The sequence below is a fragment of the Triturus cristatus genome, chromosome 7 (assembly GCF_964204655.1).
Source record: "Triturus cristatus chromosome 7, aTriCri1.1, whole genome shotgun sequence".
Lineage (NCBI taxonomy): Eukaryota > Metazoa > Chordata > Amphibia > Caudata > Salamandridae > Triturus > Triturus cristatus.
In genome coordinates this window covers 713,247,660-713,274,301 of record NC_140590.1, presented here as the reverse complement: position 1 = coordinate 713,274,301, position 26,642 = coordinate 713,247,660, and the positions used below count along the sequence as shown (strand labels likewise).

General features: G+C 44.0%; 1 protein-coding gene across 3 annotated transcripts in view; it reads right to left on the bottom strand.

The window, feature by feature from the left end:
• The window catches only part of SLC38A10 (solute carrier family 38 member 10), a 399,402-nt gene that overhangs the window by 80,982 nt on the left and 291,778 nt on the right, over nt 1-26,642 (bottom strand). For all 3 annotated transcript variants that reach the window (XM_085617390.1, XM_085617392.1, XM_085617391.1), the window contains exons 12-13: nt 8,028-8,207; nt 6,086-6,565 (exon numbers count right to left, since the gene is read on the bottom strand). In XM_085617390.1, coding sequence (XP_085473516.1) covers nt 6,086-6,565; nt 8,028-8,207 — 660 coding nt within the window. The remainder of the gene's footprint in view (nt 1-6,085; nt 6,566-8,027; nt 8,208-26,642) is intronic.

Sequence of the window (26,642 nt, the reverse complement as noted above, 5' to 3'; positions counted from 1 at the left end):
AGTTTGGATTTGGCCCAGGATTCATCAGTTGGGTCAAATTGTTGTATTCGGGCCCATTGGCGCAGGTGGTGGTGAACGGAAGAGTATCGGCCCCGTTTGAGTTGGGCCGGGGCACGCGACAGGGCTGTCCCTTGTCGCCGCTTCTTTTTGCGCTTGCCTTGGAGCCCCTGGCGGAGTGGCTGCGGTTGGAGCCTTCCATCCGTGGTCTCCGTTGGACCCCCGAGTATGAGGACCGCGTATCTCTATACGCTGATGACATCCTTCTGTACCTAGCCTCCCCACGTAAATCACTTATAGTGCTGGTTGATGTTTTACATTCATTTGGTCGTAACTCCGGTCTCGTCATCAACTGGGCTAAATCGTGCGTGTATGTTCTCTCTGGGGAGGCTCCTATTCTCCCGCGGGGCTGTCCGATCCAGATCGCCCCGCAGGGATTTCGGTACCTGGGTGTCTTCATTACTCTGGACCCGGAGGCCCGGTATGAACGGAACCTGCTTCCCCCCCTCCAGCGCCTGCGGGTAGATGTCGCACGCTGGCGGCGCCTGCCGCTTTCGCCGCTCGGCCGGGCGGCATTGTTCAAGATGATGTCTCTGCCGCGTTTCCTGTACGCTTTGCAGAACACTATGGACTTAGTCCCGGCGCGCTACTTCCGTGAGGTGGAGAGTCTGCAACGCCGCCTGTTCTGGGACGGGAGGCCGCGTATTGCCCTGGCGAAGCTGACGCTCCCATGGTATGACGGGGGGATTGCCCTCCCGGATATTAAACGGTACTATTGGGCCTCCCAGCTCGCTGCAATTAACCATGGCCTATACGGGCCCGCCTTAAACCCGGCATTCGAAATGGACAAGATGCTCCTGCCAGGTGGCGACTACAATCGAGCGCTCTATTCTAGCGCGCCCGATGCTCGTCTGACGGGCCCCACGCGTGTCATGGTGCAAGTGTGGCACGCGGCCAATGCAGCTATGGGGTGGAAGGACCGTTTGACCCGAGCGTCACCACTATACGCGTCTGAGCGGTTAGGTTCCCTGTGGACCTCTAAGGGCTTTGAGAAGTGGGACATAATAGGTATCAGTAAAGTGGGGGATCTCTGGACGAGGGGAGGATTTAAAACGTTCGATATGCTGCAGACGGAATTTCAGTTGCAGGGCAGTGAATACTTTCGGTATTTGCAGGTCCGTCATGCGCTGAGCTCCGTCTTCTCGGACGTTGCCTCCATCCCGGAATATTCCCCCCTGGAGGATAGAATGCTGGATGGGCACGTCCCGGACAGCACGATCTCACTGATATACAAAAAGCTGATAAACGACCGCTCGGGCCTGTTGACTGCCCTTTGTGCGGCTTGGGTTGCCGACGGGCTGGAGTTGGACGACGAGGACTGGACCTCCGCGGTGGCCTCCCCGAAGGAGGTGGCCATACCGGCTTGCCTTCGCTTCGTCCAGCTCAAGATACTCCACCGGGTCTACATGACGGGGCCAAAGCTTCTGCGTATGGGCTATGCTGGAGATGGGTTGTGTAAGCGTGGGTGTGGTGCTTTGGGGACCTTTCTGCATATTTTATGGGAGTGCCCAGAGGTGGAGGGGTTCTGGCGTGGTGTACATGAGGTGCTGCGACTGGTTACGCATGTGGCGCTGTTGCCTGAAGCGAGGAGATGCCTGCTGAATGTGTGGGAACCGACTGATTACTCGGCGCCGCAGACGTGGTGGGTGACTCTGGGATATATGATAGCCAAGCGTGATATTGCTCAACTGTGGGGATCCCAGAGGCCCCCGACGGTCTCGGCCTGGAAAGAACACATGGACTGGTGCATGTTTCGAGAAAAGGTGGTGTATGTGGCGAGGGGTAAGCCTGCGACATGGGTGAAAGTATGGGGCCCCTGGAACGCCTACCGCGGGGGTATCTGTGCACCACCGTTGCTGCCTGATACCTCGCCAGCCCCATCCCCTTAGCCGACTCATTCCCCCGCCGCCGGACATTGGGTTCTCCCAGTCCTCGCTCTGTTCTCTTCCCCCTCTTTAGACTTCTGTGGATAGTTGTGATCCCCCCTCTAGGGGAGCACGTGCTGCTATTTCCGATTGTGGGTTGCCTTGTGGGTGTGGTTTTCTTGTTGTTCTTAATTTAAAATGAAACCGTATAATGGGGTCTGGATGATGTGGCCTATGACGTTGTTACCTCCTGAGAAATGCTCCTCCGTAACACCACGTGTTCCATAAATGTATGTCGTATGTTCTTTTCATTGCTAGCGGCCGGCCGGAAGGTTGTAGGCCCATACTTGTATACTCTTAAGACTTGTAATAAACGGTTTAAAAATAAATAAATAAATAAATAAAATAAAAACCATTACAAAAATTTAAAATACCTGAATTTAAAAGACAAAAGATGGACATTAGACAGCAAATAAACAGATAATGAGTCATAAAATTTATAAAAATTATTCTCATGCTTAAAGAAAAAAGAAAAAAAAGATGCCGTATCTGGGTCAGGAAGAACGTTCATGTTTAAAGTGCGAGTTCATGAAGGAGATTAGGACTTTACCAAGGTTCCTCTCTTTTTCTCAAAATTAGTTATGAATTGGACTCCTCTGCAAATTAGTTGAGGGTCCACAGAACACAGTATTTGTATAATAGCGGACCGGCAGGTACGTACTCCAATTTCATTGAACTTCACCTTTAGTCTGCTCCGACGTTCCAAATTCATGGCGGGACAGATGCAGATCAGATGGATTAAGTCCTGTTTTCTTGCTCCACACAATTCGCACCCTTTCTTTTCTTGCATCCGCCATTTTGGTTGATCAAAATTTGTTGGTAAGTTACCCAGTCTCAGTGTGAGATATCTAGATTTGTTATATGCTGAGTAGGCAAGTTGTAGATATGCTGCCGAAACCAGCTTTTTATATGATTCTATTGTCATCCAGGCATGTTCACGATGACTCAGGGATGACTTATCGTTAAGTAACGAATGCCTGCTGGCCGCCTTCTTTGCTGTTTGTTTGAACAGTGATACCGGAAGCCTAGTTTCCCAAAGTGGGGCCAATTTTGTTGTTTCTAATGAGGTTTTTAAAAATTTGGCGTACTGGGAATTAGGACTATTATGAATTGCTTCCCACATGGCACGATAAATCTCTGTTTCCTGGTTCATCCAGACATCGTACCAAAATTTGACACTCTCATATTTTTTTAGCAGAACTTGTGATTGCAGGCCAAATTCGAGTCGCACTTGTGCATGTGATGCATAATTTGGCAAACCAAATACACGCTTATAGGTTTTTGTTTGTATTTTTTCTATAAGCTCTGCACTCATCCCATGATCTAATACGCTCCCATAAGATATTGTTGGCAGTAACTTTGCTTTCATTACGTTTAGGAGCGGGTTGAACATAGGGCCTTTAAGTTTAGTTGTCAAATTGTTGAAAGCGTGTAACAAGGCAATCCCCTTCTTTTCGATGGCATTCAAATGCGTTACGAAGTTTAGGCGCTTGTCTAGCTGTACCCCCAGATACTTATAACTTTCCACCACTTCCAATTTACTCTTATCTATTACGAATACTGGTGGTGCTTTGTGGCGGTGAGTTATAACCATGATCTTTGTCTTCTTACTATTTATTTCTAATAGGTTTGATTTTGTGTATTTGGTCAGTTCTTGCAATAGACGTTGTAAACCAATTTTTGTCTGGCTGAGTAAAATCACATCATCGGCATAGGATAGATGTGTAACACGCAGGTGTCCTAGCCGTGGTGGATGAGCGTTGATCTGATCCAAATTTGATGTTAAATCAGCCATAAATAAATTGAAGAGATGGGGTGCCAACACGCAGCCTTGTTTTAAACCATCAAAGGTGCTGATCTTTCGAGTTAGCCGCTGGCCGTTGTCAATCTTTACCTGCATCCAGGTGTTGGTGTGCAGGTCAATGATTGGAATTAAGATTGAGTCAGGCAGGCCCTGCTGCTTCAGTTTATTCCAAAGTAAGTGCCTGCTAACACGGTCAAAGGCCGCCTTAAAGTCTACGAAACTGACATAAAGTGCTTGGTGATTTTGTAAGCTTTTTTCTGCAATTAGGCTCAGGGCCATAATGTTTGCCATCGTGCCTATTCCGCGGCGGAACCCTGTCTGATTTATCGGGATTTTTTTGTTGGTTTCAGACCATTTTGCAAGATCCGCTAATACTAAGGATGCGTAGTATTTAGCTTCTGCATCAATAAGAGCTATCAACCGATAATTGGCCGGGTTTTTACGATCTCCACCTTTGTAAATTGGATTAATGGTTAGTCCCCTCCAACTTTCTGGGAGCTGACGTGTGTTGTTTATAGATCGGTCGCAGTGTCTTGGGCTAGTTAAAGGTAAAGTACAGAAAACACTTTCCTCTGCCGTTCTGCTTTGTTCTTTTATTCCTAATTGCGTACATTACTGTTCCTCTGATTTGTTCCCTTTGGGGAAACATATTTTCTTCTTAGCTGCTTAGGTACAAAGCCTTAGTCTTCTCCCCTTATTGAATTAAAAAATTGGAGCCTGTAGCACTTAACGTTAACATAGTTGATAACCAGTACCATTCAATATCATGGTCGGTTTCTTCACAGAATGCATTCAATGTTTACCAAGGAGGATATTTCATCGAATGATATAACCCAACTAATGTGAAATTGGCAAATGTGTGTTTCCCTTCGGCTGTATGCAGATATGTGCAGAATTTGGACGAACACTAGGAGATGACCACAGAGAGTGACTGATACCACAGTGACATAATCCAATTCTGGAGAACAAACCCAGTGCACACAAAGAGATGAAGATCAGTAATAGTTCACCTGAAACTATACTGAATTGAGCAAGCTCCAGGGCACACGTGTGTCAGATGCTTTTGCGGGGCCTGGGTCGAAATATGTGATGGGGAACAAATATCATGAACACCTGTTTCAAGGTAAACATTTTTTACAAAATGACAGTCCAGCACCTGGCACCATCTAGTGGTTTTAGCTATCAGCTCCTCACCATTATTAAAGAAGATTGACTCAAAATGTATAAACAGGTTTTTCAGCACAGCCACGGACCTTCAGAAAGTGCTTGCCCTGGGGAATAAAGCCGGAATAAAGGTAGTTTTTTTATACTGTGTATGCTTTCTGAAAAAGCAATATTTTTCCCATGTTTCTTTTCACACATCTTCAAACAATAAAATACGTACTTATTCTCATAGTTTAAATGTCTGATGTACCGTGAATGACTGCCGTAATCTGATTTCAGTTTGTTGTACTCTATCTAGACTCTCATTCATGTAAGTATCTCTGGTCTATTCCACCATCTTGGAAAAGAAGGTGTACCGTGTAGAAATACTCCTAGATTAAACCAAGCTCTGCAATGATCAGAAAAGACTGCAGGTGTTGTCCTTTACTGACATCCGCCATGTTCCTTTACAGAGACTCCCATTTATTGTCTTGCCTTCAAACATGATCCTAACCTCTAACTGTATGAAGTTATGTCTCTGCAGCAACTAAGTAACACTTGGCAATTTTACTTCCGGAATATTCTTATTTATGAAGCCCCATAAACTTGGCTTGGCAGTTTGGGCTGGACTGTTCCCATGAAGCACAGGGTCAAGACTGATTTACATATGGCCAGGTCTAAACTGGGGTGGCATGGTGAGCAAAAGAATGATGGATTTCACCCAGATCAGTTGACTGGGGTGAAAGTTTTGATTTGTTCTACATTCTGTCCATCAATTGGGTGGCTGATGCTTCCTCGCCCCAAGTGCACCAGGTATGCCAAAACGTGAGTCCCGGGCTCACTGTGCCACTGGATTCAAGCTATCCTGGCTGATGAAGGGTGAAACCTCGAAACCGGTCATAGGATGCTTGTCCAGGGAGGACCTGGCTTGGCAGTTCAGGCTGGACTGTTCCCATGAGGCACAGGGTCAAGACTGATTTGCATATGGCCAGGTCTAAACTGGGGTGGCATGGTGAGAAAAAGAATGATGGATTTTGCACAGATCAGTTGCGTGGGGTGAATGTTTTGATTTGTTCTACATTCCGTCCATCAATTTTTTGCACTATAAACAAACCCACACATGCTAACAAAAGGTAAAAATGGGAGATCAACTTACAAGTGTCTGACTCCTCCTTATCTGGAACTCTTTCTGGTTGGTGGAGATCAGCAACCACACCGTCACCAGCAGCTTGCTCCCTCTTTTGGTTGTCTTTCTCAGCTTGCTGTCCATCTGGGGGCTGTGCCTGAGGGTCTGGCTCCAGGTCTTTATATGCTGGCTTCGCCTCCAGCCTGGAGTCACCCTCGAGATTCTCTTCCTTCTGGAGATTTTGATGCAGATCCTTCTCATGTTCAACTTCTCTTGGATCATTGGCGCCTGGCTCCTTGTCTGGGACTTGCTGTTCCTTCTCACGCTCAGGTAGGATCTGCTGTTCAGCACCCGCTTTCCCCTCTACTTCTGCGTTCTGCGCAACTTCATCTGGCTGGCGTTTCTTTTCTTCCTCTGACTCTTCTTTGTCCTGCCGTTCTTCCACCAGCACCTCGTCGTGCGGGATTGGTGGCTCATGGCGATGGGCTTTTTCAACAGGCTGAACAACACCTTAACCAAAACAAACAAATTAAAAAAAGGCTATTTAAAAAAGCTATCAACACAATATCATAAATTAATGCACAGAACAATGGACTTGAGAGAACTGTTCTAAGAGAACGATAGTAAGATCTTTCACCCTTTGCGTCACACTTGTCCCAAAGTGAATAGTGCCTAAACCTTCCCACTCTTTGGTGGGCAGTTGACCAGCCTCAACCAAGACACCGGCGGGTATGCTGTTCACATCAGTCACAACCAGCATCATGATTGACACAGAGCCATCAGATAGATGCTGAAGACCTAAGGAATATGAAACTGAAATTCTCACCTCTCTCAAAGATGTAGTAACGTTGGAATGGGGGCAGGAGACAATTCAGCCATACCAGAAGATGCTGCATTCACGCAGAGCTCATCTTCACTAGTCTTACTTTGAAATCACAGCTCCAATGAGAATTGTTATTTAAAGAATGAATGGTTTCAGCTGGTCAACATGACAACCATTTAAAAAATACGTTCCCAGGACGTCGAGGGAGTTACAAAAGTTGAAATGTCTATCCTTACTGGCTGCCTATTTCCCCTCCCTCCACCCTATTCTTCCCACAAGTCTCCAAAACAGGAGCATAGTGCTCGCGCATTAAAAGCGCTTTGTCTGTTGCTCAGCACTGAAAGTCTAGTCGAAGGCTGCAGTGCATCCCACCTGTCCAGTCGTCGAGGGTAAACTTGTGGCACTCTACCTCCAGACATGCGTCGGGATTCGGTACTTGTCCTCACTCACAGCCAAACTACAGAAAAGACTCCAGCGCATACAGAACGCCTCCGCACGACTCGTCCTGGACATCCCCCGCCACAACCACATCTCCGCCCACCTGAGAGACCTGCACTGGCTCCCCGTCAGCAAGAGGATCACGTTCAGACTCCTTTCCCATGCACACAAGGCTCGCCACGACCTGGGCCCCAAGTACCTCAACAACCGCCTCACTTTCTACACACCCACCCGTCAGCTGCGATCGACCAGCCTCGCCCTCGCCACCGTTCCACGCATTCGCAGAGCCACCGCCGGAGGAAGATCCTTCTCCTACCTGGCAGCCAAGACATGGAACTCCCTCCCCATCCACCTACGGCTGACCCAGGACCATCTCTCCTTCAGGAAGCAACTCAAGACCTGGCTTTTCGAGCAGTAACGGACCCCCCCCCCCCAGCGCCTTGAGACCCTTGCGGGTGAGCAGGGTGCTATATAAATTGATTGATTGACTCACTCGTAGGACTAGCCTCCAGCCGCCCCACACACGGATCACCAACCAACCCCTGAACCTCTGGTGGGATTCCCGTAAACCACCCCCAACTCTTCCTCGATTTAAACCTCGGATCGACAGCCATGGCCGAACCAATAGAGGATCCGTAGAACTCCGCCATGACAGACCCGCTCCTTAAAAGCACCGTCTACCTCCCACATCCCACATTCGCCGAAGGGTACCTTGGTTTGGCCGGTCTAGCTGCACCTCCTCCTGTTTCTTTTCCTGCTTCTCGCCCTCCTGCTCACGCGGCAGCAGTTCAATGGGGACCTTTATCTGCGGCTGCTCCATGTCGGCCTTCTCCATCTGCCCCTTCAGCTTATCCCGCTCTTCTTCCGGTTCCAATAGGGCTGGGTTCTGGACTGCAAAAAAAGAGTTGATATAGTTGGTTTGCTATTCAACTGAAAGTTAATGACACACAAGTCTTCAATCTCCCTCCTCTCCATTTGAACTATGTGTCATATTGCTATTCATATAAAACACACCCAGTAGCGAAAATCTCCTCATTTGCCATTACATGGAAAATCTTACATGTTTGTTGCATCTTGACACATACAAACAAGCATTTGCAATGCAACAGGTCTCGCATTTACGTGAGTTTGAGCTGTTGGCATTGTAAATGACAATGCCTTTTATTTATGTTTTGGTTTTGGAACATAAATAAAACACATTGTCATTTATAATGCCAATAGCTTAAACTCGAGTAAATGCGAGACCTATTGCATTGCAAATGCTTGTTTACAGTGTGTATATAAAGCGCTTTGATACTTTCGGGTCAAGCTAGCGCTATATAAAACTTTTAAAATAAAAATAAAATAAATAAATGGTGAAAAGGAAAGTGGTGGTGAAACCTGGGGATTTGCAGTGTTTAAAGGCAGCCACTGATGCACTCAATATGTACAGCTGTGTCAAAAACTAACGCTCGCTGCGGGAGTCAGAGGGCTCAGCCAAGCGCGAAAAGCACTGAGGACACGGGAGGGTGGAGGGGCAGAGGGAGGGAGCCTGGCAGAGAGGGCGAGCAGACTGGGAGTGGGAGAGAGATGACAGTGTCCATAGGGGACGGACGAAAGTCATTAAGGATTTAGGTGAGGTCTGGAGACAAGAGAGGCCTGGAGAGAGAGGGTGGGGAGAGAACATGCTGGCAGGGGGAAGAGGCGGATATAAAGGCACTAGTAAGGAAAGGGAGGCGTCGGCGGGGGAAGCAGATGCTCAGAGAGGCATACAGGGCATAGTAGAGGCAGCGGTCACAGCAAGAGGTACAAGAGGCCCGAAAAGGAAGGTGACGTAACGGCCAGGACTGCCGACTGTGGCGCTGGGGAACCAGATTCGAGTCTGGGCGTCCTCTGCTCAACATCCTGTGATTCCAAGCAAATTACTTAATCTCCCCCTTTCTACCAAAGAATGAATGTGTCCTTGTGTAACATAACTGATGATCATGTGCAAAAACAAGAAAAGAAAGGAGGCGGAAACATCATCAGGCGGTAGAACGGAAATGCTGAATCAGAAGAAAAGTTGGAAGCAGTGTACCGAGAAAGGAAACAACCAGGTGTAGTGGATAACAAGGAAATATGGATTGATTATGCAGAGGGAAGAGTAGGTTACTGGGTGCAGTGAAGGAGAGTAGGTAACGGGGTGCAGTGAAGGATCGAGGAAATGTTGGGGTGTAGAGAAACGTATGGGTACCATTTTAAAAGGCACGTACAGTGTATGAAGACTGAGGTGGTGAACTTGCATGTAAAAGGAGGACACACAATGTGCAGCGGAAGGGTGGGTGGAGTGTGTATGGAAAAAAAAAGCCAGGATCAGGGGGCAGGGTGGGGTGCAGAGGGAGGGTCCACTCATTGTGCAGCTGTGGCAGAGTGAGACTGAGAGTTGTGCTGCGCAGGGAGTGAAGAGGAGTGGGTGTGAAGAGCGCACGATGGGGGGCAGTGCAAATGGAGGGGCGGTGTTTCAGGGAGGTAGGGGCACAATGGGCCAGTCACGCAGGCTGCCAAATGCTGCGCGCGCCTGTGTGAAAGTGATCACGATCGCGATCACACATCAAAGCGGCCGTGCGGCCGCGAAAGTGAAAGCAAACGAGTGCTTTCAGGCCTCCAAATGGTGTGCGCGCCCGGCCGACGCACATGCACTGTATTTGGAGGCCTGAAAAGCCACTGTTTGCACTGCCAAAACTCGCTTACTATAAGTCTCGCCAAAGCAGCGCAAAAGCGCTGTCTCAGGCGAGACCTAAAAATTAGCTTTTATCCATCCATTCCGTCCGAGGGACAATGCAAGAGCACGCGACCATACGGAACGGCCTGCTGGGGGCAGTGTTTACCTACATTTGCGATGCATGGCGTGTGCTGCTCTAGTACTCCATGTGCCGCAAACTACAGACCGCAAGGTTCTGGGGGAAGGGAGAGCTGAACCCGACAAGCAGCTACCGAAGGCCACGGTCTATCGACGGTATGCATGTCTCAAAACCCCAACTTGCACAAGTTACTCAACGTCAACGTAAGGGCTCGTTCTCCTACAATCACTAGTTGAGTCACACGCCAAGCGGAGTCACCATTACGTGGAGATACGTTTTGCAGTCACGTAGGTAGCATGGTTAGGCAGTTTCTATATAACAGCTAGGAAGTCCAATTATATAGCTATCCGTTTGTGTGGTGAGGCGCCCAATGCCACACACGCAGTTTCTCAGCTCCTGCTGCGAGGCAGCTTAGATAGTAAAGCGAGGCAACTTCTACGAAACGTGTAGTTAGGTGAATGGGGCTCCTGATGTAGTTTAACAGTGGTATTATTATTATTATAATAAGGCAGTCAGAATAGTAAGCACGTGGCATATAGCTACATGCCTAGTATAGCTAGATACCTCCTATTGCTGAAAAGACCCCCAAGGGAGGTGGGGGGTTACGTTGCCCCCTCACAGCAGAGGGATTCATTCCGGATGATGTGTTATAAGACAGAGGATCAAATTCAATTAAAAAAGCCTCTGTGATGAAGCCCCCTCCCTCTCTGGAAGTTTGGCACCAAACCAAGGGCAGTGTCTAACAAATCTTACCCTCACGCTGCGGTTATAGTACACTGCGACTGAATGGTGGCAAAGAGGGAAAACATAGCAAAGTGGTTAATTAGAGTGATGACTCAGGAAAGCTACAGAATTCAGTCCTTTCTCCCTCTGAGCAGTCCACTATAGAGAGTCTAACCTACGTGGAAACGAGGGGCGTGGGGCAAGAGTTTTCTTGATCTAATCATTATGATCTACGTGTGGCGGTGGAGAAGAGGTGCCCAATTCAGAAAACTGATGACTCAAGACGTTGTCAGAATACATATGGGCACCAGTGAGGAAAATCTAAAATTTGTGAAAAAAGATGCAGGAGGGGTTAGGGAACAAAGAAAGATGACATAAGACCTACTGCTCAAATATGGACACAAGATGGTCGATTGGTGGAAAATTAATATCATTTACCAGCTAGTAATAGACCCTTTTGCTCAAATAAATCCATATTACCAGTCGCCCACTTCTCACGACACTTGGTCTCAAGGGTCATCCTATAGTTTAGTCTTGCCTGTTCCAGTTGTTTAATTAGAGGCTCTGCATTTTGGGAGGGATCCAGAGATTGCACCTTTAATTCCCTCGCATATATGCCTTAAAGGCATCCCATATTATATTTTAAAGGAGCGGACCGGACGTTCTCCAAAAAGAACTGCTTAGCCCTTTCCCTCACAGTGGTGGACACCTCTGTCTTTAATAAAATAGATCTTTTTAAGGTCCATCTCGTGCTAAGGCCTACTCTCACTCCGACTAGTGCAACACTTTCCGGGGCATGGTCTGAAATATGAACTGGTAAAATATTTATCTCTTTTAGTTTCCCTGCCCATAATCGGTCTACTAATAAATAATCTAATCTGGAGAAGTGGGAGTATTTTTTACTATGAAAGGTGTACCCTTGTTCTTGCTCTTTTAGCTGCCTCCATGTGTCCACCAGACCCATTTCATAAATCCTATGCTTCAGGGCCTGCCTTGTCCTAGGTGCCTGAGCCTGTCTGCTAGTCCTGTAGGTAGATGGCTCTATTAGGGTAAAAAATAAAAAAAATAGATCCTCATGTCAGCTTTTTTTAACTTTAAAGAAGGCCATATCCCAAAACCCACGTAGAGATGAGTGCGCGCAGGAGCACTCTCCAGGTGTTAACCTGGAATATAAATCGTCTTAGATCCAAGGCTAGGCGGAGGTTAGTACTGAAATATTTGGAGGACTCAAAAGCACAAGTCATTATGTTACAAGAAACCGATTTAACTGTAAGCGAAAGTAGGAAAGTGTATGCAAAAACAAAGTGGATAGAGAGCTACGCAGTTTCTGACCAAATAGAGTATTGTAAGGGGGTGGAGATACTGATTAGGGGAGGGCTCCGGAATTGATTTAATTGCTTCTAAAACCGACAGTTCAGGAAGGTGGGTCATATTGACTCTAAGATGTGCTGGAATAGTATTTACATGTGTGGCCTATTATGGGCCCAATGTAGATGACCCCCAGTACATAATTGACCTACATCTGCTATTAGCTGGATTCTCCACTCCCATTGTTATTGGAGATGTTACCCTTGCTAGATGGAAAAACCTCCCGCCTACTATCTATGGGAGGGTGAACTTGATAAAAAATGTCCATCCTCCCCAAATTAACATATATATTTAACTGCATCCCGCTAAAGTTCCCTAAAGAAATGATAAGTAAAATACAAGGGAAAATAACTAGCTTTATCTGGGCCTCTCGAGAAGTACGTCTTTCATGGAAGAAGCTAAGAAGACGGCTCCATGGGGGAAGTCTAGCCCTGCCAGATCTCAAGATATACTGCATGGCATTCCAATTAAAAAAAATTCGAATGCTTAAAGGGGACCCCGACTCCGCCACCTGGGGCTCGATATTACGGGAAATGACAAAGGAGTTTGGGACAGCTTTTTTGTATAAGTTTGGGGCCCAGAATTTAAAAAAAAAAGTAAGATTAAAAGTCTTAATGGCATCCTTAAATTTATGGTTTACTATGAGGAAGATGATAAATATTGGATACTATTCGGAATTTGCCCCTATCTGGGACTCTCCCGGTACACCAGAATGCCTAAAAGATGGCTTGGTGTCACCACTGAAGAAAGCCGGGTTGATTAAGTGGGGCGAAATCTTATTTGAAGGCAAACTGGTTCCCTGGGAAGTATTGAAAGCCAAAACTGAAAATAGATTATCGCAATTTAAATGTATCCTGCTAACCTCATGGCTTCTCCACAGTACTTCGAGAGAAAGGGTCGCTATGGGATTTTGAGAATGACATTCAAGACACAAGGGCAAAGAACAAAAAAGTCTCTAAGTGGTAAGTGCAATTGATGGATGTGGAAGAAAGGAAATTAGACCCCCCCCATATGCCATCTGGCAGATGTACTCGAGGAAGAGGATCTGCAAATATTTTGGAAGAGCTCTCTAAAAATGCTATACTCTTTAGTTACACCGGCAAATTTCAAAAGGCATCATTTTTTTTACAATAAATAGACTGTACTGGACACTACAAAAAATAGCTAAGTTTGTATTTCAACCGATCCCTAGCTGTAACAGATGTAAAATACCAAAAGCTAACGATACACACATTTCTTTACATGCCCCGAAATAGAGCAATATTGGACGGTGGTGGAATCCGCTATTTGTGACATCTTGAAGATACCACTAGCATTGACAGAGACACTTGAACTCTTCGGGGTGAGTCGCGATTTGGAAACAACGCTTGACAGTAAACTTAGGGGGTTGCATTTTTTTACTTGTTATTGCTGGCCAGACGAGAGATCTGCAAACATTGGACAGATTCTGTACCACCACACCCAAATGGCTGGTTGGCAGTGGCCAGGTGGACTTTCAAAACTGCTATAGATGGTAATCTACCACGATCTAGGGATCCGGGGCAGATTTTTGCTGATTGGGTGAGCTAGTATAGCGGAGATGCCTTTTTCCCTTTTTTTTTCTGAGTTCTATGATTACAGCAGAATATGGGGGAGGTGTCTATCCTTTGGGATGAAAGAACCTTCTTTAAGGGTTTGGCTGAGAAAAGGCAAGGGTCTACACAATATAAGGGCGCCAGGAAATGGTCCTTGACCTGTAAGATGCCATGCTGACATGAGGACAAAAAATAATAATAATTAAAAAAAAGTAATAGACCCTTTTGGACTGAAAATTATCAAGGGAATGCAGCAGAGTTGGACTCCAAGGTGGTGAATGTGTGTCTGCGTATGACATTTGCTTGCTTCTTATCAGTAACCTTGCATATACAGCAGTAGTCTATAAAAGACTCTGTGGTTTATGCCATTCTGGCCAGGAGAGTTCTTCTGGTGCCTTCTGATCGTGGTATCTCTTTCGTTAAATGCCCTAGTAAAGATAAGCCCACCATGATGCTCTGATATTCATCTGGTGAAGTTATGGCTTGCGAAGAACGTTACAGTATGTTTGCATAAAGTATTTTGAAGGTAAATATCCGCAAACTAGAAAGCCTCTGTCATAGGGATCCGGAGTATTTAATTATGAATAAGCAGAAGTCTAACTAAGTTACCAAGGAGGGTAGCTTTATAACAGTAGGAGATTTTAATGTATCTTGGCTCTGCGATTAACCTTTTTTGAAAGATGACATTTAGGGTGGTGCTTCTTACTCTCAGTGCTAAAAAAACATCTCACATTGTACGTCGTTAGAAAGTTGCACAAGATTGTTATGGGAAATATATGGTCTAATTTATACCTGCAAAGAGAAACAACACTAGGTAATTTAGGTTGTAGGGAGTAGTTAACGCACACAGCAAAAGCCTGGAGGAAGTAATATCAAGCAGGAAGGCTTACAAAAAGATGGTGTCAAGGAAGAAAGAGCCCATAGTAACATAAAATGTATTTGTAAAGTGCAAACTCACCTCTTGGACATCTAGGTCATAAATAACAAATGTTTATTGTTACCAAACGGAAAGGTTCTCATTATAGCTCCCTTAGAAGGATGAAAGGCCTCAGTAGAACCGCCAGCTTTTGATCATGTGATCACGAGGGCACACACACATTTGTGGAGTGGGTGCATTTGTTCTCTGAGACACCAGTCCTACACTTCCTTAGTGGAGGCAAACTTGGAAACTTTTATGGAATCAGAGAAAAATAAAGATCAGAAATTATTCTAGGAGACAATATCTAAGGACTGCTGAGGATCATATAAAGATATGGTAGTAGCTATGTCTGAAAATCAGGGGTGCATCAATTTCCCTGAGCTTTATAACTCAAACGAGGTGATGTGCATATCACTGATGAACCGCCTATATATGTGGACCCTATTGAAAAGGTTTCAATAGGGATGCCATCGAATTACCACTCAAACTCGTTAATAGCTTTGATAACCCCATAAATGCCAAAATATATGGCACCGTAAGGTATCAAGAGCAAAGGTCAGATAAAATCATTAAATCATATTTGTAGGATTGTTTTAATGGTAAGGGTTGGTCCGGCTAACTAAGTATTACAGGTGAAATTATTGATAAAGAAATATATACATTTGGGGAGGGCCAGCCTGTTTGATACCTTCATAGGCTTGAACTCTGTGCATGATGGCATCAACAGAAATATTGTATGAGTCACTTTAATAATTACATATTCCATTGTGGCTATTTAGACTTTGCACATGGAAAACTACACATGTGTGCTGTAGTACTAAGAGAAATTACAAAAAAACCTTCCCACAATACAGTGAGTGTAGCAGAGCAGAATGCTGGGACCAAAACGTTTCAGTTTGCTGATTAATGATGCAATGGAGCAACTTAGCAACTTGATGCTCCACTTTTCAGGTGACCCCATTCAAACCTTATTATTTGGAGACTGTGGTGTAGTAAGTACTTCAGGGAACTAAAATGAGACTGCAAAACATACTAGATAAATTTAACCCGAAGGCCAAAGGAAATTAATGGTGGTAGACTTTAACAAGCGCTTTGCTTTTATTGGTTTCCGTCAACTGCACAACTAAAGAAGAAAAATAAATCAAACAAGCACAGCTCAGCAGTGTGTTGTAGTCAGTACTGGACAATCTCATAATGACATACATCAAAATGATATACACATCAGTGGTTGCAAAATGAGACTCCACCGCAGCATGGCTCGGGCCCGCATCCTACAGAGTAGGTCGGCATCTCCTGCTGTAATGTCGGTTATTCCACCACTTATATGTTCAACATCCAGTGCCAATGCAATGCAGCCAAACACAAGTATAGTTCTGTGCCCTCAGCTCCCGCCTGTCTGGTATGCCACAGCGTCCCCAAAATCATGGCGAAAGATGATGGTGTTTAATGCAAAGAACATGAGGAGCGTACAGGTAATTTTTACATTTGAAAGAGTTTAGACCTTTGACTCAATGGGCAGCTGGAAGGTTTATCTTGCCAAGCCCAACGTGGTACACATACAGAGGAGCTCTTTCAAAAACTGTAGTAAATACTCAGGATGGACATGGATCTGAGATTGAAGTGCTATAGGAGGCAAGTAGTCGTTGCCCCGTCGTGGAGCACAGGTATGGCCGCACACAAAATCTGAAGTATTGGCTATTAGGGAGTGTAAACTCTTGAAACGTTTGGCCTTACCAGCCAGCATATCTTTACTGCCTTTTTTTGTGGAAACTGGGATTCAAGCTGTTAATTATGAACTATCAGTGAAATCATTATTCTGGGTAAAGATATGATCTAACTCAAATCTTTCTATTTATATAGAATCAAACTTTTTTTTAGGGTCCGTCAAAAATCTACATACTGATCTTAGTGTGGAAGTCAACTGGAGAAATTGGAGAAGACTTGACCCTGTTACTTTTACTTTTTTGAGTGCAGAATGCTTACTATCGTAGCAGTACTTAAGCACATAGGTGGTCAGATGGTCCAAATACATTAAGTTGGAATGCTAAACTGCTAATAGAATATGTGCAAAGGGACACCACCAAATCTACTACCTCAGAATGTATGATAGCTTCAGGGTTCTCCTCACTGTTAATCAGGCACTCTACACTTAAGCGGGATTTCATTGTATGAATAAAGGGATAATGAACTCTAGGAACTGTACTCTATTAGATGGGTGCAAATTGTAAATCAGTTTTATAATAATGATAACGCTCTTAGAGTTTTGCTTTTTTCTATTCTAGAGATGGATTGATGGATTTCATATATGCATGTAAGATGGATATCTTTATCTTATGGATTGTGTGTAACGTCACATTCTTTGAATTATGGCAAGCCCAACGAAAATATAGTAAAATGAAGAGCTCAGCTTTCTTCTAATAGTTGGAATCTTTGAAATATTCAAGACAATTATCCATAAACCTGGAAACTAAACTAAACTAAAGGCAAATATTATTTATTGTGAAATTTTGTAGAGCTCCGTGTGACAACTTTCAGTTCACTTAGAGTGCTACACAGTTGTAACAGACTGCCAACAGAGTACAGCTAGAGCCTAATCGGTATTGGTCTCCAAAGCCTGACATTCCTCTCAGCAGTTTCCCCACATAAAGGAAGTTCAGTTGAAGGCAGTAACTTATCTGTTCCTTTTCCATGCAACTTTAATAACAAAACCACCTTAATCGATAGTATAATCCCTTGCACTCTTGAAATAAGTCTGTAATGTTGGAAATCTAATCCATTTAAAAAAAAGGCACAAGGTCATCCAAGACCTTCTCCGAAAGAATTACCAAATTCGGTTTTATTAAATGTGTTTGCTAAATGACGTCAAACCTTTGAATGGCCAAACAAAGAAAACTTACCAAGATACTGTGGCCTATTAGCTCTCATAATCGAACAGGTGAATGGAGATGTACTACAATATGTTCTTTACTATGTCATAATTATAGCTGCCTGCTTTCAGCATAAAATGAATAAAGATTATCCCCCCCCCCAAAAAAAAATGATCAAACAGGTTACATCCATGAATGCTGAAATTACCTATGAGGGTCCAGAAAGCTAACGCACCGTTCCATATTTGCTTTTTCTTTAGACAGACTCTGTTTATTAGATTTTCAATAAACATTACATGTGCAGTAACTGGTTATGAACAAATACAACAGTGACAGCAATGCATATACCAGTTGGGTACGTACATTACATATTTGCATTTTTGTAGTCAATAACAGGTATCAACACCCTCCTCATGCAGGAACTCATCCTGGGCTTCCTTAGTAAAATAGTTTTACGTTTTGGGGGGAGTGTAGTGACACTTTAGCACCATTGCAATAACTGTATTACGGTGATATTACAAAAAATGGACTTTAGCTCAGGAGTAGCAAGATGTACCAAATATCCTTGGTTTCTGAACAACGTGCTTACATTGCTGTTCATGCATGACAACCCTTTCAACTGGCGTAATAGAGGTAGTATTGCTTGTACTTATGTGGAAATGTATTTTTGTTGGCAACATTGCTCATTTCAGCATTCTCAATGTTTATGAGTTTACGTATTGAAATGAATAGTTCTGCTCAGAAAAGCAAACTAATTTTGACTGCAAACCGAGGCAGCTTTCACTGAATCAAATCCAGCCAAGCTGGAAAATGCATCCACATTTTTTGTCTTTTGCAAGTTTACGTTTGAAGAGCGTTTCTATGCACAGTGAAAAATGTATGCAGATTTTTTCACTGCCTGTTTACTTTTTGCAGAGCTGTTCTATTCGCAATTGTCTTGCACCGCAGAACAATGTTTTTCTATGAAAATAAGTATGTGAAAACATTTTCTAAGCTTTAAATAAAGATAGATGGGATATTAAATGTTTCAAATCATGAAATGGGTGCCAAAATAAAAACAAGCATTTGCAATGCAATAGGTCTCCCATTAGTTAAATTTAGAGCTATTGGCATTGCAAATGAGAATGTTTGTTAGAATTTTTTTTTCTCAAAAAATATCCTAGCAGTAGCATAACAAATAAAAGGTAATCCATGAAGCAAGGAAAGGGTGCAGTACCTTCGCCTGTTACTACGTGTCCCTCTATTAGCCATATATGGTACTGCACCCTGCAAAAAATAAAACTCATCCCTAGGACCGGGTCCAGGCCAGCCTTATTTATTCCAAGGCAACAGCGCTCGCTGAAACACACAGTCAGCAGAGTAGAGTGTAACACTGCGCAGGAGCAAGAAAAGACTGCAGAAAGCCATTTGCCTAACGTCACACGTTAGCTTCAGATGTTTAAAGCTAAAGCGTGGCATGCTGTGATTGGTACAAAAGTAAATAAATGGAAAAGAAATGCGGAGGCCGTCCGCCTTTTTTTCTATTTATTTACTTTTGTAGCAATCGCAGTACGCAGCGCTTTAGCTTAAGATCTTTAAAACTAAGGCGTGATGCCATTGCTTAAAGTAAATAAATGGAAAACAAATGCGGCGTCTGCCCCCCCCCCAACCTTTCTATTTGTTGACTTTTGTAGCAATGGCAGCACGCCGCGCTTTAGCTTCAGATGTTTAAAGCAAACCTGTGGCATGCCGAGATTGCTACAAAAGTAAATAAATGGAAAACAAAATGTGGTGGCCATCCGTGCAGCATTTTGCGCCTGCTTCAGCAAGACATTAATTGACTAAACAATGCTCATTAAATGTTAATGAACCCTACAGAGTAAGGACACATGTAAGAGGGGCTGTCCTCTTGGGAGGTAACAGAAGAGAGGGAGGTACTAAGGAGGGACTACTAAGCCTATTCACAAATCAAAAGCCATAATTTACAAAGGACAGTAAGAGATGCCAATTGATAAACTGGGCGGAAAATGGGCAGAGTGTAAAGTGCATACCTGCATACAACATGTCTCGAAGAGAAAGCGCATGCCTTGCCTAGGCAAGACATAAAAATGCATGCCCCTAATTGATGTTGTTTATGCAGATAAAGAAGAGGGGGGAGTTACCCCAATATTAAACAGAGGGACGGGGTGTACATAGCGAAAAAAAGGAAACAGGTCCCTGTAATTCAATACCTGAAGAGCAAGATACCTCACCGTGGAACAAGTGTCTATAAAAGTATATCATTAATCTAACACAGGCATACGACAAGGGTCTATGTAGAAAACCACATGAATTAACATAAGAAATATCCAGCCCAGAACATTAAAAAGGAGAGTTTATTAGAATAAAAAATATTTAAAAATATGTTTGTGGACATACAGGATAAATCACTTAAGCATTCAATGGGCATGAATGACGCACCTCCCAGTGGAGGTTACAATCTAAAAACATAAATGGATTGAAAACTTTAAAAACAGTCATTTTGAAGTTTTCAAAGCAGCAGGCAGGGAAATAAAAGTTTAATGAAAGTGAGGCAAGGTTTTATCATGTGAAGCAGCTACTAAAGGTAACTAAAATCACAACAAAAAGTGAGTGGTTAACAAGGAGGTATAGATGAGGAGGCATAGGAGATATCAGCCCACAATAAAAATAACTCTGTGAAATTGTAGTCATGGTACTTGATTAAAGTATCCAATCTAGCAAAAGGCCTCATCTTATCAGAAAGTGATTGATGTGTGAGACTTGTTAAGGCTAAGACTTGAAAATCTGAAAGTCGTTTAAATGGAATAGAAACTGGAAAAATGTGGGATGGTGAACAAGCAGTCATATAACATGTTAGACAAAATACTCTTAGAACATTCCATAATATTGAAAAAATGAAGTTTCTTAACTGTACTCAGTGGTTCTCCAGTATTGATATCTTTCATAGATTCACATGCTTGAATCTTCCCTGTTTCATGGTGGGAGTCCCATGGTAACAGTAATATAGGCAGTGTTAAAGCATTAGTCTTAACCCCTTCGATGCTCATGACGGAACGGTTCCTTTCATGAGCATCGGTTGAGCTGTGCTCATGACGGAACCGTTCCGTCATGGCCCCGCCCGCGCTCGAACCCTTCAGCACCGCGGGGGAATCCGCGCAGCGCTGAAGGGGTTAAAACCCCACAGAAAACTATAGACATTGGTAACCAATTCACATTCTTTTAAAACATCCAAACTTCAACCAATCAGAGCAGCGATCCTAAAGCACTCATCCCCTGCAGAGCCACCATTCTCCAGTTTCGAGCACAAGTGTATAATAAGAGAAAATAAGAGGTAGTAAGAATGGTGGTAACAGGGAGGAGGGAGGGTTGCATGTGAATCTATGAAAGATATCAATACTGGAGAACCACAATGTACAGGTAAGTAACTTGTTATTTCCCCGGTATTTTAGCTTTCATACATTCACATGCTTGAATCGGACTAGCAAGTGTTACCGAATAAAGGATGGAGGCGGGTAAGGTAAACCATCCCACCATGATAAACCAAATTAGTATAGCAATCCTTAAAACATAACAGCCAATCTCCTGATAACAGGCTCATAATAAAAGTAAAATATAAAGAATTATAGACAGCAAAAGTGAGAGAGAGATTTAACATCATAATGTATTTAATTAACAAAACCCAAATGCTGCGTGCCTTATGAAAACAAACGTCGGAGCGCAGCTTGTCGGACCACCACATCTGTTTTACTCCATGAATCTAGGCAGTAGTGCTTTGTGAAGGTATGGGCATTAACCCACTTTGCAGCCCTGTAGATGTCAGGCAGCGACAGACCTGCAAACAAGGCTGAAGAATGTGCCTTCACCTTCCCAGATAGTGGTCTGCCGGCCTTCTCATAGGAGAAAGCTATAGTCGCAGACACCCAGCGAGCAATGCTTACCCACGACAAAGCTTGTCCTTTTCTTGGTGATGCAAAATAAATTAGGAGTTGGTCTGACTTTCTGAAGGTTTTTGTTCTTTCCAGGTAGAACTTTAAACAAGGTCCAGAGAGTGCAAGGCCATCTCTGCAGGTGATGACGGTTTACAGAAGAAAGTTGGTAAAATGACGGGCTCATTTAGGTGGAAAGATGTTGGCCGCCTTTGGTGTGAATGTAGAGTTACTCCAAAGGATGACTCTATCCTCACGAAATTACAAATAAGGCTCTTGAATTGTGAAAGCTCGATCTCACTTATCCTTGTAGCAGATGTGTTAGCCAAGAGGAAGGCAACTTTCCAAGAGAGAAATTTCAAGTCAGCTTTGTGGATCGGTTAGAAAGGAGATCTCATGAGCTAGGATAAGACTGTGTTTAGCTACCACATCACAGAAGGAGGCTTAACTGGACGATAGACCCGAAAAGGTCTTGAACTCCTTCCCCAGTCTATAATTCCATAAAGACAATTACACAGAACGCCTCCTGAATCTAGAAATGGATGCTAGATGAACTTTAATAGATGAGTGAATGAGTCCTGGTTTTGCTAGTTGCAGCGGATAAGGGAGAATCTGCTCTGGTGTAGACAAGAGAGGATGGCATGGAGGAGAAGCACACCGTGAACAAAACCTTTTCCACTTTGCAGAGTAACATTTGTCTGTAGATGCAGCAAGAGCATTTTGGAGAATTGAAGTGCACTCCTCAGGAAGACCTAGAGTTCCAAACTCAGTGTCGTTTGGATCCAAGCTGACAAACTGAGAGAACGGATATGTGGATGTACAACCTGCCCCTCATTCATCGACATGAGATCCTCTGCTGGCTGGAATGGTATGTACGAGCACTCGGACAGGCGAAGAATCTTGGTGAACCATTACTGCTTTGGCCACACTGGGGCTCTGAGTATGAGACAGCAAGGTTCCCCCTTCATTTTGTATATGACTTTGGGAATGAGTCGAAATGGAGGGAACACATATGCGGACCTCCGTTGAGGGTACCTGCTGGTGTACAAACTGCACTTCTTGTTGCAACAAGTAGTGAAAAGTTTCAGGTTTGGAGAACCCCAATGCTGAAAAACCCAATTGAACTGCTGCTGTTTGAGCTCCCACTCATGGCATTACTTGTCTGTTCTGCTTAGGGTTGAGCACCCACTCATGGCATTACTGGTCTGTTCTGCTTAGGGCATCTGCCCATTCATTTTGCACCCATTAGAGATGTCCTATTCTTCAGGAAATGTTGTTGGCTAGTAACCATCCCTAGATCTGTTGCACTTGTGCAGATATTACCTGTGACCATGTCCCTCCCTGTTTGGTGAGAAAAAACATGGTCATAGTGTTGTCTGTTCTCACCAAAACTGACGCGTTACGCATTCTGGGAAGAACAGCCTGCAGAACCTAAGAAAACCACCTTCACCTCTAGGAGGTTTGTCTGTGACAAAGTTCCCTGACTAGACCATTTTCCGTGAACCTCACAGCCCTGTAAATGAGCTCCACACCCTTCTAGGGAGGCGTCCATCGTCATCACCATTTGGGGTATTACGGGAAGGAATGAGAGACCCTGTGAGATATTCTCTTTAATAGTCCACCAAGACATTGCAGACCTCATCCTTGGTGTGAGTGCAATCATGTCTGTTCAGTGGATCCGGTGCCCCGGATCCTTCGTAATCAGCTCCTCCTGTAGAGGCTGCATGCCAAGAAGACCGTTTCAGATCTTGGATCTTTGGGGTCATTACCAGTAAAGACTCTGGGAGCCAACCTCCTGTCAAAAGCTTTTCCCACGGAGGAGAAGATTCAGCGCTTAAGACAGTTAGGAAATCTGATTATCTACTTGAATGGAGTAGTAGGAGCAGATGAAGGTGAGGAGACCATTGAGGTCTTCCATGAGAGGGAGAAGGTCCAGTCAGCTCTTAGCTCCTCAACCTCTCAATACCGGTCTCCCTACTGTGAGAATTAGCTCTCTTAGAGTCTACGTCAGATGAGGGGGAACCCCCCCTCTTTACTCTCTTTTGGGGAGGAATGTCCCCTTTCCTCACACTCAGGGTCTGAATCAGAGTGTTCCTTCTTTTCTATAGCCAAAGCAGCAGCTTGGCCTCAAGATCCTTAAGCTGAGAAAGTGTGGCAGTATTTGCACTCCCTAGGCTTGTGCTGAGGAGATAGGCATTACAAGCATTCCTTGTGGGCATCTTCTGAGAAGAGCCTTGATTTCCCACAGGACTTACAAGGACTGAAAAACCTTTTTTTGGAACCCTCAGACGTGTTGAAAAAAGGCAAACACAATCCTAAACAGCTGTACCTCAGATGTTTTCTGGAGGTTTGGAGAATAACTGGATAGCTGTCAGGTCAAAAGTTGATCTGTGAAACACTGTGACTGAGCAGAGCTCAGGGAGACTCCCTAACACACGACATGCGGTAAGAAATTTGAGTTATGGTGGCTCTGCAGGGGATGAGTGCCTCAGGGTCTCTGCTCTGACTGGTTAAAGTTTGGATGTTTTAAAACAATGTAAATTGAATACCAATGTCTGTCTATTGTTTTCAATGGGGCTTTAAGACTAATGCTTTAACACTGCATATAGTACTGTTACCGTGGCACTCCCACCATGATGATGAGGAAGATTCAAACATGTGAATCTATGAAAGATACAATACTGGAGAAAATGTGATTGTCTACCACGATACAATTCGAAAATGCACAGGCTACATATAAAGGAGAAGTTTTCAAAATAAAAAAGTAAATACATCTATGGTTATAATGAGATATTCACACTCAGTCTATGGCCCACTCTTCCTTGCAGCATGTTTATATCTGTATGTGATGCATTTGTATTGTGTGAACCTAGTCAAAATAAAGCAAAGTGTTGTACAGCTTCAAAGGAAAAGATGCAGTCAGAAAGTGATGGGTTCTGGGAGTAAAAGTGTATTGTTAAGTTTAGGGCCGACTTTAGTGCTGGTGATGTCCAGTACACTTCCCATTGACCTCCTTCACCCTAACTACCACCTTCCAACAGTGCCCCTCATATCCCCTCCCTTGCATGCATTTAATTTGTTTTATAGCGCTACTCATAGCAATGTAGGGTGTCAGAGTACTTTACATCACACACGCACACATTATACAGATACAATGATTCATACATGTGTAAATCATTTATGGGCAATGTTACGACAATCAGGACTACTCGGTTTAGGAGTCACATGTCATCCATACCAGTAGGCAGTGTATTTTAAGGGTGTGGAGAAGCACAAACCAAGGAGTTTAAACATAACACAGTGGTTGGGGGTTGGCTTTACTAACAAGACCGTATTTCTACCCAAACAACCCATTTTTAGCAACATTAGGCTAATGAAAGACGGGGGAAAAACATAACTCTCTAAGAAATACCATGCCGTTTGCACACAGATCTTTCATGACAGCTCACATGTCACTGTATACCATCTTAAGATTGTAACTTATGAACTGCAAGTAACAAAAGGACCTCTGTGACAAAAGCAGTAACACACTGAGCTATTCACATAAAACTCTGTTTTTTGATCTGCATGGTACATGTTAACCCTCTGAACAACTTTATGAGGAGTCAAAGCTGCCACTAGACAAACCTTCAAACTCTCTCCAATAGGAACATTATTCACCAGAGTGATCTTGACATTTGTATTTTTGCCTGAAAACTGCTAGATACAAAAGGAACTTTGCAGCAGAGGCTTTTAGACCCATAGGTTATTTCTAAACACAGTGCCCCCAAGGCACAGCGATAGGTGTGGTTTCACCAGTCATACCGCCGCAAAGTCATCACTGGTTAATGCATTGTGATGTAGTGTTCTGTAAAGAGATTCAACTTTTTCTTAAAGTCGCTTACTGGAAAGACTGGTTTAATCTTCTACAGTATGGAGGGCTAGTATCAGGCCATCTTTTCTTTTTTGGCATTGTGTTCCTTGAGATAGAGGTTGGCGCCCAGGGTGAAACCAAGTGACTTGGCATTGGGTGAAAGCTGAGGGTTGAGTCCATTAATGTTCATGTAACTGAGCCAAGTTTGGACTAGTTGATTGTTATTCTTGGCAAAAAGGAAATCTGTTTTGCTGGGGTTGTGCTTCAGTTAAGTAAGTGCTGGACAATCAATCAACCTGGAGTTTATAGAGTATGCTACTTACCTGTGAGGGTCTCAAGGTCCTGAGGGGGGTTGGGAGGAGTGGGGGGAAGGGGAGAAAAGGAAAGGAGGAGTAAGCTGCTGATCCGTCTGGGAGTGAAGGCTTAGTCTAAAAGCCAGGTCTTGAGATCCGTCCTGAATTGGGTCAGTGACCGGGATTGCCTGAGGGGGAGAGGCAGGGAGTTCCAGGTCTTGGTGGCAAGGTAGAAGAAGGATCTTCCTCTGGTTCTGGTCTCATGAATCTGTGGGATACTCAGGTCTGGATATGGTGCAGGCAATATTTGATGTAGTGAATGTTCTGGTGTAGAAGAGATTTTCAAGTAGAATGATGCATCCTCTACACGTTGGTGTATTTTGATGCTATTATTTGTGAGTAGAGCCCCAAAGGGCTCCATGTAAAGGTTAAAAATAATGGCAACAGAATGGAACCCTGGGGTCCTCTGCAGATAAGAATCTTCTGGAATCTAGAGGTTCCCATGTGAGTAAACTGTTGTTGGTTGGATAGGTAAAATGGGCACTAGTGAATGATGTTGCCAGTGAACCCCATTTGAAGCTTGGAGGTTTTGAGTCACCTGCTTTACTCCCATAAACATGTATGCAAGTGAGGTGGAAGTGTTCTGGAAAGTGTGATGCTGACAAAAGGCTTGCCTCTTGCACATTTGTTTTATTGTGAATGAGCGCAAAGGAAGCTGATGCAGCAAAATGATACAAAGTCCTCCTCCATTCCCACAGAGCACAGCTTTAGGAAGACCAAAGGTGGCAGTAACAGAAGGAGATGAACTTTGAACTTGGGTATCACTTCTTCCCGGGAATAAGATCGTGTACCAGAGGAGTAAGTGTGTGGATAAGGAGGGATTGACTTTTAGACAGATACCGTTAAAGACCACATATCTATTCAAGTACATTATTTTGTTTATATAGTTCTTGGAAAGTTCCAGAAATGCTGAATGATTACATT